Raw genomic sequence first — 12,092 nt, 5'->3', positions numbered from 1 at the left:
AAAAAGGCTTTAACCACTAGGCTATGAGATTTTCTTTGTTTAAAATGGTACTTTATTTGAATATATTGTATTTTTATGAAGTTTTCTTACATATTATATGCATATAATATAAATATATATATAAATAATTTATTACATTAAAACCGGTTCGAACCAGGTTTGAACCCCGGTTAAACCTTTGAACCGTCAACCGAAGATTTTTCCGGTTTGATGACCGGTCCGGTTTTAAAAACTTTGGCTGGACTTTCATGTGTTGGAAGGGATCTGGAGCGTCCATTCAAGCGGTTTTTAGTTGAACGGTCGCGGATCACGTATGTGTTGCGTGCTAAGATTCTGGTTAAATATTTTGTCCTTCAACTTTAGTTCTAGTTTCATTTTCGTCTTTAAAATATTCTCCCTTTTAATTTCCTCCATCAATTATCTTAAGGTCTCATTTTCATCCTTTACAAAAATGAATGATATATCCTTAAACTATACAGATATGATATTTTTGTCCCTCAACTTTTAATAGAATGAGCATTGTGTCCCTGATATGAAATTAGATCATAGATATTTATAGTGTGCTTATATCACACAGCTCCATAATTTTAAAGAAACCACTGCAATTTGCTGAAACTACAAGTCCGAGATGGACCCATAATTAAGCCTCCCAGTAATTCCTTTATGATTTTTTAGTTTCTGATAATTTTATTTTTTTGTTATAAATATTTTTTATTAAATTGATTTTAAGTTTAAACTTATAAATTACAATATATTTTTATAAAAAACTTGTAACATTATGTATAATGTTATTTTAATAAAAAAGAAAAGAATAAACAAGAAAAAACAAATAAAAATTATAAAATAAGTTTGAATTTGAAACTGTTTTTTTAGAGCTTATTATAATTTATAAGCTAACCTAGCGTGTTTTAATTAGGCACATAGAATGAAACACAAATTTGTTTCAATTTTTCTTGAATCTTATTCCAATAAAACATTTTAAATAATAAGAAACACATCCGGATCATCTTTGGATTTCGTGTGAATCTAACTAAATTCGAAAGATAATAAAGACATAGCGATAATCAAATTAGATACAATCATATCGAGGACAAAAGATAAATCTTTTTTTCTTGTCAGGACAGAAGCGATACTCGCGACCCCTCCAATTAAACGCAATTGTCAATTAATTTTGACAATTTTTTAATAATTACATGGCGACAATGAAATCAGATATAATCAAATTGAGGACAAAAGAGATATTTTTTTGTCATATACAAAAGATAAATATTTTCGATCCTTCCAATTATACGCAATTACCAATTGATTTTGACAACTTTTTGTGTCTAATAAGTCATGTGTCATATGCGCTAGCTTCTAACTCCACACGAATGAAATGTATTTACTACATTTGGCATAGAATCAAATTTCTTGATCAAAAATTAATTTACTAATTTGTTTATAATTCATCAATTTCTAATCTCAAATTAATTTTAGGGTTGGAGTATTTTTGCATCTAAAATTAAATGTTCCTGCCCTAAAATTAGAAGAGCAAACATTATCTTTGACATAAATGTGCAATCACCACGGAGAGATTTTATTTTCACAAGAATAAAAAACTCATATTCTCTTCTTTTTTTTTGTTTCATTAATAATCAATGTTAATAAAATTATTTGTTTAACATTAAAATTCATATTTTTTGGGTGAGGGTCATAGTCGCCCATTACTTTTATGATTTTGTGTCTTCTAGTGAATGCAGAGTTGTCACCTACTACTTCACTGCACAAACTCTCTTGATATATAACAAGGCAGTGAGGGGAAGTGCTTTTGTTGTGCATATCACCCATGGAGAAGATCTGCTGTTTCTGCAACAAGCGCTTCGCTAATGGCAAAGCCATGGGCGGACACCTGAGATCTCACTACGCCAAACATCCTCTTCCTCCAAAACCTAACCCGCTCCCTCACCAACCGCAGCACCCCAAATCCCCTCCATCTCCTTCTTCTTCTTCCATGCACTCCTACAGATCACAGAACAACCATGAACTCATCGCCGTAATCACTGATCATCCTCGTCCTGCAGCTTCAGTCATGATCAAAGGTGGAGACACCGGGAGCGAATCCCCAAGGAGTGGCCTGATCACTTGCAGACGATCCAAACGACGCCGCACCGTTGAATCTGAATCAGTCACTGGAGTGGCAGTTGAATTGGCAGAACAGGCTAGTTCTGATTCCGAAATTTGTTTGGTAGATGAAGAAGTAGCTTGGACTCTAATCAGTCTTTCAAGGGGCACATGGAGTACCAGAATGGAAGATCGAGTAGTTCATTTGGAGCGAGAGAAGACTCCTACCACTGCTACTAAGAGAGGGAGTTACAGGTGCAATACTTGCAAGAAGCTTTTTAGATCTTATCAAGCTCTGGGTGGACACAGGGCTAGCCACAAGAAGATGAAAGGGATTGTCATTAAGGACGAAGAGGCGGAGTCGGAGGATGAAGAGGGAAGTGGAAGTGGTGGTGGTGCTGATGAAGTTGTTGGTGGATTCAAGTGTCCATTTTGTGACAAAGTGTTTGAGTCTGGTCAAGCACTTGGTGGGCACAAGAAGGTGCATTTTTCCTACTTACCTGTAGCTGCGCCTGCACCTGCACCTGCAGCAGTGGGAAATTCTGCAAAATCTGGTGGGGTATGCTTGGATCTTAATCGCCCAGCAGATGAATTATCTGATGGAGAAGTTAGCATTGGAACCGCGATAGAGGCAGCAGAAGCATACTGGTAAGCATCCAATTAAGCAAGTAAATTTCTAGTTCAATTTCAATCATATACAGTACTGGTACACCCAGAGAGTACTCTTTTTCTGATAATATTTTGTTTTAGTTAAGTTGTAATTTTAATTTTGATTCAGTTGTAAATACATTGTGCTGCTCCATTTGTAATGGGTTGTTTGGATTAGCTTTTAATTGTGTTAAACCACAGTGGTTGGTTGGTTTGTTTTTATTCACGAGTGCTAATATATTGTCCTGTGTTATTTCTTCCTAGCTAGTACTTATCTTCTTAGTTTGTTTTTTGATTTCATGATACTATCAACAAACAGTTATTTCCTTTGTTTTCTAAAGGGGTTTTGAGCATATATCGTTCAATTTCATTGGAGAGTTTCAATTCCTTGTTTTGCTGCTATATGCCCAGTTTTTCCTAACAGTTTACCCTAATTTTTCTGAGTATGAGATCTCTAGAGAGAGAAAGTCCATCAAGACCCTACTTTTTTTTTTTGGATATGGGATTAGCTTTTATCTGTCATATATATATATAGTTTGTACACTTGGTGAAGAAGTCAATAAGAATTACAAATCTTCCTTGTATTCTTCATGATGACTAATTAAGGTTCTCTTGGCAATTTGGCTCCTAGACATAACCTACATTTTGTGCAGAGACCACATATAATCTATATGAACCAGGCTGATGATGGTTTAAAGCTAGGTTTCAAAGAACAATATTGTAGATTTCTATGGTTGCTTCAGTTTTGTGAGATAATTTGCAATTATTATGAAATGCGCTGTGTATATGTACTGATATATATACATAGATATATATGTCGATATAGATACATATAATTATCTTACTATATAAATATATATATATATATATGTTATACTCGATTGGGCGGATATTTCTTTTGTGGGATGAATTCAATATTCAACACAGCTCCGCATCCTTATCCCTTATGTTGATAAGTTTTTGGCTTGGCGTAATTACTTTTCTCTCTTTTTATTCATTTTGTTTTGTTTGGTTACATTTAGAGTCCTTTAAAAAATAATTAAATCCCATCTTTTTTTGGTAACGGAAAACAATCAAGATTCTCTTTGCGCACACAAGATTTCCACTTGATCGTTAGTACTTAGGGTAAGTTGGTTTTGACTTGATCGTAAGGACTTTTTTTCCTTTCCCTTAACGTATTTAAAACTTGATAGCAACTTTTATTGTTTGTTTGTATTTTTTCTTCCAACTATTGGTTGAACTCGTGGAAGGTTCATGTGTGTACAAATTATACTAATTAACATTTAAGAGAGTTTAAATTTTAAAAATATATCTCAAGCGATCCATCGATCAAGTTCAAATTTTCTTAATGATGTATTTATCAGTGAGAATACCATTGACATTAAAACAAACAAATAAATGGTGAACATTGCAGTGCATGGATGTGTTAGCTACAGGAATATATATGGACAACAATATTTTGACACAAATTAGTGTAGAAATAAAATTTAATGGGGATTAATTATGTGTTTAATCATGCATTAATGTGAAGACTTATTTGTTCACACTATACATGCATTTTATCTTTCAAGAAAAATGTGTACGGGCACCATGCAATTGAGTGAAAAGTTGCGTTGTATTATATGCATATGTGTAGGTTGGAATTATTATTAATTAATATAATCTCACATTAACAACATTAGTGTAACCTTTTGTTTCCTTGATGAGTAGATGGATTTGTTGAAAATTAGGACCATTCCTTCAACCTAACAAATTGATTTCGTCTTATGAAATTTTTACCCTTTTTTTGTTAAAAGTTAACGGTTTAAAAAAAAGTAATCAATTCATTACAAATACATACATTCACCAATTCATTGCAATGAAGTAACAAAGTTTTGTCTGGTTCACGAGAAATAATTGTAATGGAGAAGGGGCCGGGTAATTGGTATATTTTATGATGAATATATATTATTAGATAGGAACTTATTAAACCTAGCTACAACATCATAAGCGTTGAAATTAAAAGGATATAGGATATATATACACATACTAGTACACACAGGTATCAATGGCAGTTCGCGAATGCTAAAGCCATGGCTACTGCGAAGGTAGCTGCACGTTCAAATGAGGTTTCCCATGCAGCCCTTGAGAAGTGAGTGGCTCTAATTCAGCGATTCTCTGTATGTTTTTGCATTGTTGCGAGTAGATAATTTATGTGGGCTTCAAATGTGCTGAGCCCATTCAGGTTTTTCAGCTATGGTTGGGCCCATTTAGTAAGTGGGCTATAGAATTGAGTTTGAAACAAGCTCCAATTAAGGCCAAGCTTGAGCCCAGTCGAAGTCGGGCTTTTACTACTTTTGATTAAACGAGTACAAATTTTGAAAATAAATTACATATGAATATTTATTAAAATATCTATTAGGGGAATATGAAAACAACAAGCATGATATTAGCTTGGAGGACACATACAAGAATAAGATTATGGTCATTGTTGCTGCATTTGGGGTAAGTCCTTAACCAGCCCATGGGCCTGGTCCATGTATGATGATTTGGGTACGATGATGTAACATTCACGTGGTCCACGTACAATCACACGACCAGCCCATTTTGAATTTTAAGTTTTTAACTGATGAATTTTCATGACAGGTCAGGGAGATTAGTCTGAGAGTGCATCTCATTCATGCGACCAGGGAATCAGATAATTAAGGTTACTGATCAAACTGCAATTTTGTACAACCAAATCAAGCAAAGATACCCAGGACAAACTCGGTAGTGATTTCCTAAATTTACGTAGTGTATGGTATGATGCTATGATCCCATATTTCTTACATATGGAAACTTATTAGTGCATAATAACTTTCTAACAAGCAACAATTAGTTTTTTTTCGAGCCTTGTGCTAGTATGAGCAGGACTGGGCTTGAAAGGACAGCCGAGCGGGTTTTGACGCAAAACGGGCAAACAATAGTTAGCGTGGAGGGGGAGCTTGTTCCAGATTTGAGGGTTCAAATTTTCATGGAAGTTTGGACTCTAAAATTTCATTTGATGGTCAATACCCAAGTGACAGACACTAGTTGTTTCCGTCTAAAATTAACTTAGTCTTTTTGATAATTTTTTAAGTTTATTTGTAGATTCAAGACCCATTTTGATTGTTGGATCTCAAGAATTGAGATTTTATATGACATTCAATGATGATAATTTCAGGATTCAACAATTCAAAGGGGATTGCAGAGTCCCAAATCGAAATTATATTGACTTGAACCCCATTATACGAAATAGTCGTGAATGTCTTGAATAGCATGTGGAACCTCAAAAATAGATTATACCTTCTGCTGCATCAATTGTTCCCCGCATTTTGGTCCACACACTGCTTTACTTTGCACGCTAACAATCACTACGTCCTCTCAATCTCATAAAGTGTCCATAAGAAATACAACATCAAAGAACAGAAGAAAGACATGACTTGAATATTCAACTTAAAATGAAAAAGAACGGAAAGAAAAAAAAAAAAAAAAAAGCGAGAAAGAAAATCACTTCTCCTATACCAATCCCCACCATTTTGAAAAAAAGAAAAAAAAACTCAGAAAAAGGAAAGAGAAAACCATATAATTAACCATATTAACATTCCACTGTACCCTTTTGTGCCAAAATATCATCACCATTGTCAACTCCACCAATATTGACAATTGCAGCCCCAGCAATTTTTCTCTTGGGTTTGGCTTCTTGCAGCATTAACACGACATCCCTCATAGAGGGACGGTCTGCAGGGTTTCTGCTTGTGCATAGCAATGCGATCCTAAGCACTTGCATCATCTCCTCCCTCACCGACGCACACGATGCCCCAGCGTTGTTGTCCAAAACATCAACAACGCCATCTTTAGTCTTGATTTTAGTCCTAATCCAATCAACAATGCTGTTTCCGTCCCCGAATTCCGCATCAACTGATCTTTTTCCGCTAATAATCTCCATTAAAACCACTCCGTAGCTGTATATATCACTCTTCTCGTCAACTTGTAATGTGTAAGCGTACTCTGCATGCAAAAAAACACAGCTTAAGTGCACAACTCATAACACTATTCCTTACTTTGATTAGGGTCAACAATGACATAATTTATGCCCCATGACATAACTTATGGTGGGGCATAGTTAATGATGGCAGATCTTACAAAATCTGCATAAAAAAAATCAACCAAACATAAGATAAATACTGAGATGACGATGACCAGGATGAGAAATAAGAATAAGCCAAAAGGCGCATGTAAACCCATATACTTGGATGAGGGGCACCACAGCTTGACTTTGTATTTTATTTGTCACCCAACAAAACGAATTAAAGGAGCAGGACAAAAGTTAACAGGGAGTACTTGTTCATTTCATTTATCCATTATTCACCGTGTCCCCTTATCTAACTAAATATTGAATAAACTTGATTAAATTGAAGGATAAAAAAATAATTAATGTGAAAACACACCTGGCGCAATGTAGCCATATGAGCCTGCAATGACCGACATGAATTCATCGCTCTGGAACAACTTTGCCACCCCAAAATCCGCCACTCTGGCCTCCATCTCACCGTCCAACAGTATATTACTGGGTTTGAGGTCGCGATGGACGATCACCGGATCACAGTCATGGTGAAGATAGCAAATTCCCTGAGCCACACCAAGTGCAATCTTGTGCCTTGTGACCCAATCAGCCACCAAATTATCTCCTTTGTTCTTCCCATGCAATAAATCATCTAAGCTCCCATTGGTCATGTATTCATAGAGCAGCATTGTGGACTCCATGTTGCTGCAACACCCTAACAATCTCACTATGTTCCTATGCCTCACGTTTCCCAACACCTCCACTTCAGCTAAAACCCCTCTCCTCCGTCTGATGTTCTCTTTATGTTTGCTCCACAGCTTCTTCACCGCTATGATCTCGCCACCTGGCATCTCTGCCTTGTACACTGTCCCTGCGGATCCCATCCCTAAGACCTTGTCCGTCATCGATAGACATTCCAGCACATCGTCAGCACTGAAGTTTAACCGTTGAAAGGCCGTCAGTTTCCACGGCGCGATCCCGTGGTCGTCGCCGAAACGACGGCTGTAGTTCGAACGGAAGCACCGCGTTCCAGCTACTAACACGAAGAGGCCGATGCCAAATGCTGCCGCCATGATCCAAACTATCGCGCCGGCCGTTTTCTTTGGTTGCTGTTTTCGATGGACCTCAACTTCACCGGCTGAAAAAGTGTCCGCCGTCGCACACGGCTTCGACAAGACTCCGCCACATAGCCCCTCGTTTCCAGAAAAAGAGGACGGGTGCAGGCTCCCGAATATTGCACCTCCGGAAGGGATCGGTCCCGTTAACATATTGTAAGCCACATTGAAGCTCTCTATTGTGCTACAGTTTGCAAAATTGGACGGAATTGTACCGCTCAAGAGATTGTGCGAGAGGTCCACCTCGGTGATCGACGGAAGCGTTGATATCTCCCTCGGAATTATACCTGAAAGAGTATTGCCGCTGAAATTGAGTGACAAAAGCTTCTCGCAGTGGCCGATGTCCCAAGGAATGGTACCATTCAACGAGTTTCCTTGCAATTCGATCTTGTACACGCTGCCACACCCGACGAAGTCCGGGATTTCGCCGATAAGGTTGCTCAAACTAGCGGTGAAAATCTGCAGATTCGGCGCTTTCCATATGTTGTCAGGCAAATCCGTTCCGAAACTATTCTCGGAGACGTTCAAGAATTGGAGACGCGGTGCGTTTCCGAGGTCTTCAGGTATTGGACCGGTGAAGTTGTTCTTGCTGAGGTCCACGTAAGTTAGGTTTGGTAAGAGTCCGAACCCGTTGGGTATGGATCCGTTAAGCTGGTTATTTTGGATCCGAAACCTCCAGAGGGAAGTGCAGTTTGTTAGCGACTCAGGAAGGCTTCCATTAAAACTGTTGGAGAAGAGTATGAGCTTGTAGAGTTGATTTCCGAGACAGATATTTGGAGGAATTGGTCCAGTGAGAGAGTTAGACGACAAATCGACCGCCTGTAACTTCCCATTGGAGCCGAGCTTTTGAGGGAGGATTCCGGTGAGCGAGTTGTTCCAGAGATATAAGGTGGTGAGGTTACTCAAATTGCCGATTCCATACGGTACCTCTCCCGTTAAATTGTTGTTCATTAGCCTAATTTCAAATAGCTCTGTCAAAGAACCCATTCCACCTGGAATTGTACCTGAAAGACCATTATCTGATAAATCCAGAGCTTTGAGAGCTTTAAAATTTGTGTAACTCACCGGAATTTCGCCTGTAATTTTGTTCTTGAAGAGCAACAAGTTCTCAAGCATCGTCAAGTTTGCAAGCACTGGCGGAAGAGTACCAGAGATAGAGCAATTCGAGATGTCCAAGTACTTAAGCTTTGATAACAATGCGAATTCCACCGGTACTTCGCCTGAAAACTGATTGTACCCAATCTCCATGTGCTCAAGGTCTGTCAAGAATCCTAACTGAGGTGGCAATACCCCTGCCAATTGATTTCCTGCCAAGAAGAGGAACTTCAACCTGGATATATTTCCGTAACTCGCTGGAATATCTCCATCAAAGTAGCTTCCTCCCAGATTGAGTTGCTCCAGGAACCGTAACCGGGCAAACTCCTCCGGTAACGAACCAATGAAGCTGTTACTGTATGCATTGAAGACTCTTAAGAACCTGAGCTTGGATATCCCGGGTGGAAATGTTGAGTTGAAGTTGTTATGACTAATATCAAGGATCCTAAGTTGATTTAGTTTGAAAATGGCAGGTTGGAGTGGCCCATCAAAGGCATTTCTGCTCAAATTGAGGTGAACTAAGCTTGCTGATAAGTAATGAATTTCTACAGGAATAACACCTGAAATACTGCGGTTAGAGAGATCAAGAGATGTAATTTGAGCTGTTTTGGGGTTGCATTTGATGCCAGACCATGAACACCAAATCGGGTCTGGTGATTCAGGGTTGGAGGAGGCCGGGGTTGGGTCCCAATCATGGAAGGTTGAGAGTGGGTCTTTGAAGGAGGACTTGAGGGAAAGCAGAGAATAAAGTGGGAGAGGTAGAGAAACAGCAGAGACAAGTATGAATGTTTGGTCTAAGTAGAAGAAGAAGAAGAACAAAAGGAAGAAAAGAAAATGAGGTTTCATGGTTCTGGGGATCTTTTTGATTTTGTTTGAGAGAGATTTTGTGTTAACAGAGGTAAATTTAAGGGAAGGAAGGTTTTGATGGTGAGAGAAGAAGCTTTTTGAGAGTGCTGGTGTTGAGGGTGTTTCATGATGATTGTTTTGCTTCAGTGGGTTCCTTTGGTGGGCATGTTGAAGAATGAGAGAGAGAAAGAAACTACTACTACTACTGCTCCTTCCACCATGGTCTTCTACATCTTCTACTGCTCCTAAACCCTCCTACAACATCTTTATTTGCTTATTCCTGATGCAAACTCTGGTATTTTTACTTTATCTGTTCTCTCCTATAGGATTTCTTTCTTGCTTTTCTTTTGGTGCCACTTTTCATCATTCCTTGTTTCCTTTATCTTTGGCTAACAAATTGATATATATGTCTTAACAGGGACAAATGGACAATGTTTCTCACAGGATCCAAGAAAGTTACGTCGATTTCACTCATATTCTTGCACTATTATTTAAAATATTTTGCTTCTTAAATCTTTATTTCCAATTTGAGCTTCAGCCTTCAGGTGAGAAACATCTTGATACTGGATTACATGGACCACATGAAGATGGAGCCAGGTTTAATCAAACAAATTTATTCATATTAAATCATCTATATAATTAACTTAATCATATCATCTATATTATTATTGCTATAATCACTGTACTATTATGGACAATAAGAATGTTTTGTAAAATTTCAAAGAATACTGTGTTACAGCTTCTTCATTGTCGGATGAGGGTCTCAATCAATTTTCAAATTTCCACACTTGCAATCATGACCATAAGAGGTACTCAATTCTCCCTCCACCTGAATGGTTAAGCTAGGTTGAATTATATAGCTTTAAAATGCTTAAAGTTTTATACGACTCATTATCAATAACATATTTGTCCATATTTTGAATAACTTTGAGAATGTATTAACTTGGGTATAACTTAATGGTGAATATCTTTAGAGTCAAATCGTACGAACTCAAAAAGTTTTGAATTCAATTTCACTAAGAGTAATATTCTTTTGACTATGTGTTGGACTTTTCTCAATTTCTGTACGCATGAATGACCCGACTTTAAACTCATATTTGATGTTCAATGGGAAGCTTGCATAGTATTTTTCTAGAAAAAAAGGGAAAAAAAATTACAAACCACCTAGCCCCCAGGCAGACGAATTGAGCCAGTTGATATCCTTTACATGATGCATCATCATTGGCATGTATAATTTACTTTTTGTGATCCAAACTCTGTTGAGCAAATTGGCGGGGCTATTTCGAAATAGATGCAATTGCCCAAAGTATCCCTTGTATAAAACTACATAATCAGTGTTCAGTAGTTACTTTTTTTGGGTGGAGTTTGACTTTGGGGGAAGCTTTTAGCCTGATTAGTTGATTGCCATCTACTTTGTATCATTTGTGCTAACTAGAGTATATATTAAGATAAGGTTAAAGCTTCAAACACAATCATCTTCACTTATACCCATTTTTTAAATTCAGTTTCTTTCAGGATTTTTGCATAAATCCACCCAACGTCTTTTTGTTCTTTATCAAGGTGATTCATTTCCACTGTTATTGGAAGCTAGTAGTATAATTGGCTTAAAACTTTATTTAATAACACCTATACTTCCAAAATATGCCCTCCTATCATTACAATATATGGGATTGGATTCCACAAGGAAAGCCTCTCTCTCTCTCTCGACAAATAATCAACCTTGTCTTATTCATTCGAAAATAGTGTCCTTGTTTCATGAGAACTATTTACCAATGGTAATGATAGCTTTACGTATTATAAACTCTAAACATTTCAGCTTTTCGTATTGTATATAGATTAAATTAATTACTAATCTAATAATTTAGAGATGAAAGAGTCTACATAACGAATTAAGAACACGAATTGAACTCTCCAATCTCCGATAAAATACACTAGGTTAAAATTAATTAACCATGCAATACCAACCATGGTCAAGTTAGGAAGCAAATAACAAAGCACGGTTTCAAGGAACCATCCGAGAACAGTGAGATCGAGTGGCACAACGACAATCTCTAGTTCAAGAAGTACAAGCAACGCTATCAAACAGAAGCAATATAAATATTCTTTTCCTAACAGAATTTAAAATAAATATTCTTTACGTTTTCAAAATAAAGAAAAAAAAGAAGAAGAAAAACGTGGGTTTCAGGGCTTGCAAGTCTAAACGAAGAAAGAAACGTACGTCCCGT

General features: G+C 37.3%; 3 protein-coding genes across 3 annotated transcripts; 2 read left to right on the top strand and 1 right to left on the bottom strand.

The window, feature by feature from the left end:
* The first annotated feature begins 1,825 nt into the window (after nt 1-1,825).
* LOC119983494 (zinc finger protein ZAT1-like) lies at nt 1,826-2,909 on the top strand. The gene is made up of 3 exons (XM_038827159.1): nt 1,826-2,236; nt 2,312-2,748; nt 2,879-2,909. The coding sequence occupies exons 1-3, from the start codon at nt 1,826-1,828 to the stop codon at nt 2,907-2,909; spliced, it is 879 nt and encodes a 292-aa protein (XP_038683087.1).
* A 3,111-nt stretch (nt 2,910-6,020) lies between these two features.
* Nucleotides 6,021-10,147, bottom strand: LOC119984239 (leucine-rich repeat receptor-like protein kinase TDR). Its single transcript, XM_038828091.1, has 2 exons — nt 7,197-10,147; nt 6,021-6,756 (listed from the first exon to the last, which is right to left on the bottom strand). The coding sequence occupies exons 1-2, from the start codon at nt 9,865-9,867 to the stop codon at nt 6,344-6,346; spliced, it is 3,084 nt and encodes a 1,027-aa protein (XP_038684019.1). The 5' UTR covers nt 9,868-10,147; the 3' UTR covers nt 6,021-6,343.
* LOC119984240 lies at nt 10,015-10,763 on the top strand. The gene is made up of 3 exons (XM_038828092.1): nt 10,015-10,162; nt 10,286-10,464; nt 10,607-10,763. Exons 1-3 carry the CDS (start codon nt 10,043-10,045, stop codon nt 10,623-10,625), a joined length of 318 nt encoding a protein of 105 aa, XP_038684020.1. The 5' UTR covers nt 10,015-10,042; the 3' UTR covers nt 10,626-10,763.
* Nucleotides 10,764-12,092: the final 1,329 nt, after the last annotated feature.

Source organism: Tripterygium wilfordii, chromosome 18 (assembly GCF_013401445.1).
Source record: "Tripterygium wilfordii isolate XIE 37 chromosome 18, ASM1340144v1, whole genome shotgun sequence".
NCBI lineage: Eukaryota > Viridiplantae > Streptophyta > Magnoliopsida > Celastrales > Celastraceae > Tripterygium > Tripterygium wilfordii.
This window is presented reverse-complemented; position numbering and strand designations above follow the sequence as displayed.

Coding starts and splice junctions, on each gene's coding strand:
- LOC119984240 (XM_038828092.1), top strand. CDS start 10,043: ATGAGAGAGAGAAAGAAACTACTACTACTACTGCTCCTTCCACCATGG. Junction 10,163..10,285: donor TATTCCTGATGCAAACTCTG/GTATTTTTACTT, acceptor ATGTCTTAACAG/GGACAAATGGACAATGTTTC.
- LOC119984239 (XM_038828091.1), bottom strand. CDS start 9,867: ATGAAACCTCATTTTCTTTTCTTCCTTTTGTTCTTCTTCTTCTTCTAC. Junction 6,757..7,196: donor ATATGGCTACATTGCGCCAG/GTGTGTTTTCAC, acceptor TTTTGCATGCAG/AGTACGCTTACACATTACAA.
- LOC119983494 (XM_038827159.1), top strand. CDS start 1,826: ATGGAGAAGATCTGCTGTTTCTGCAACAAGCGCTTCGCTAATGGCAAA. Junction 2,237..2,311: donor TTTGTTTGGTAGATGAAGAA/GTAGCTTGGACT, acceptor GTTCATTTGGAG/CGAGAGAAGACTCCTACCAC. Junction 2,749..2,878: donor GAGGCAGCAGAAGCATACTG/GTAAGCATCCAA, acceptor ATTTTGATTCAG/TTGTAAATACATTGTGCTGC.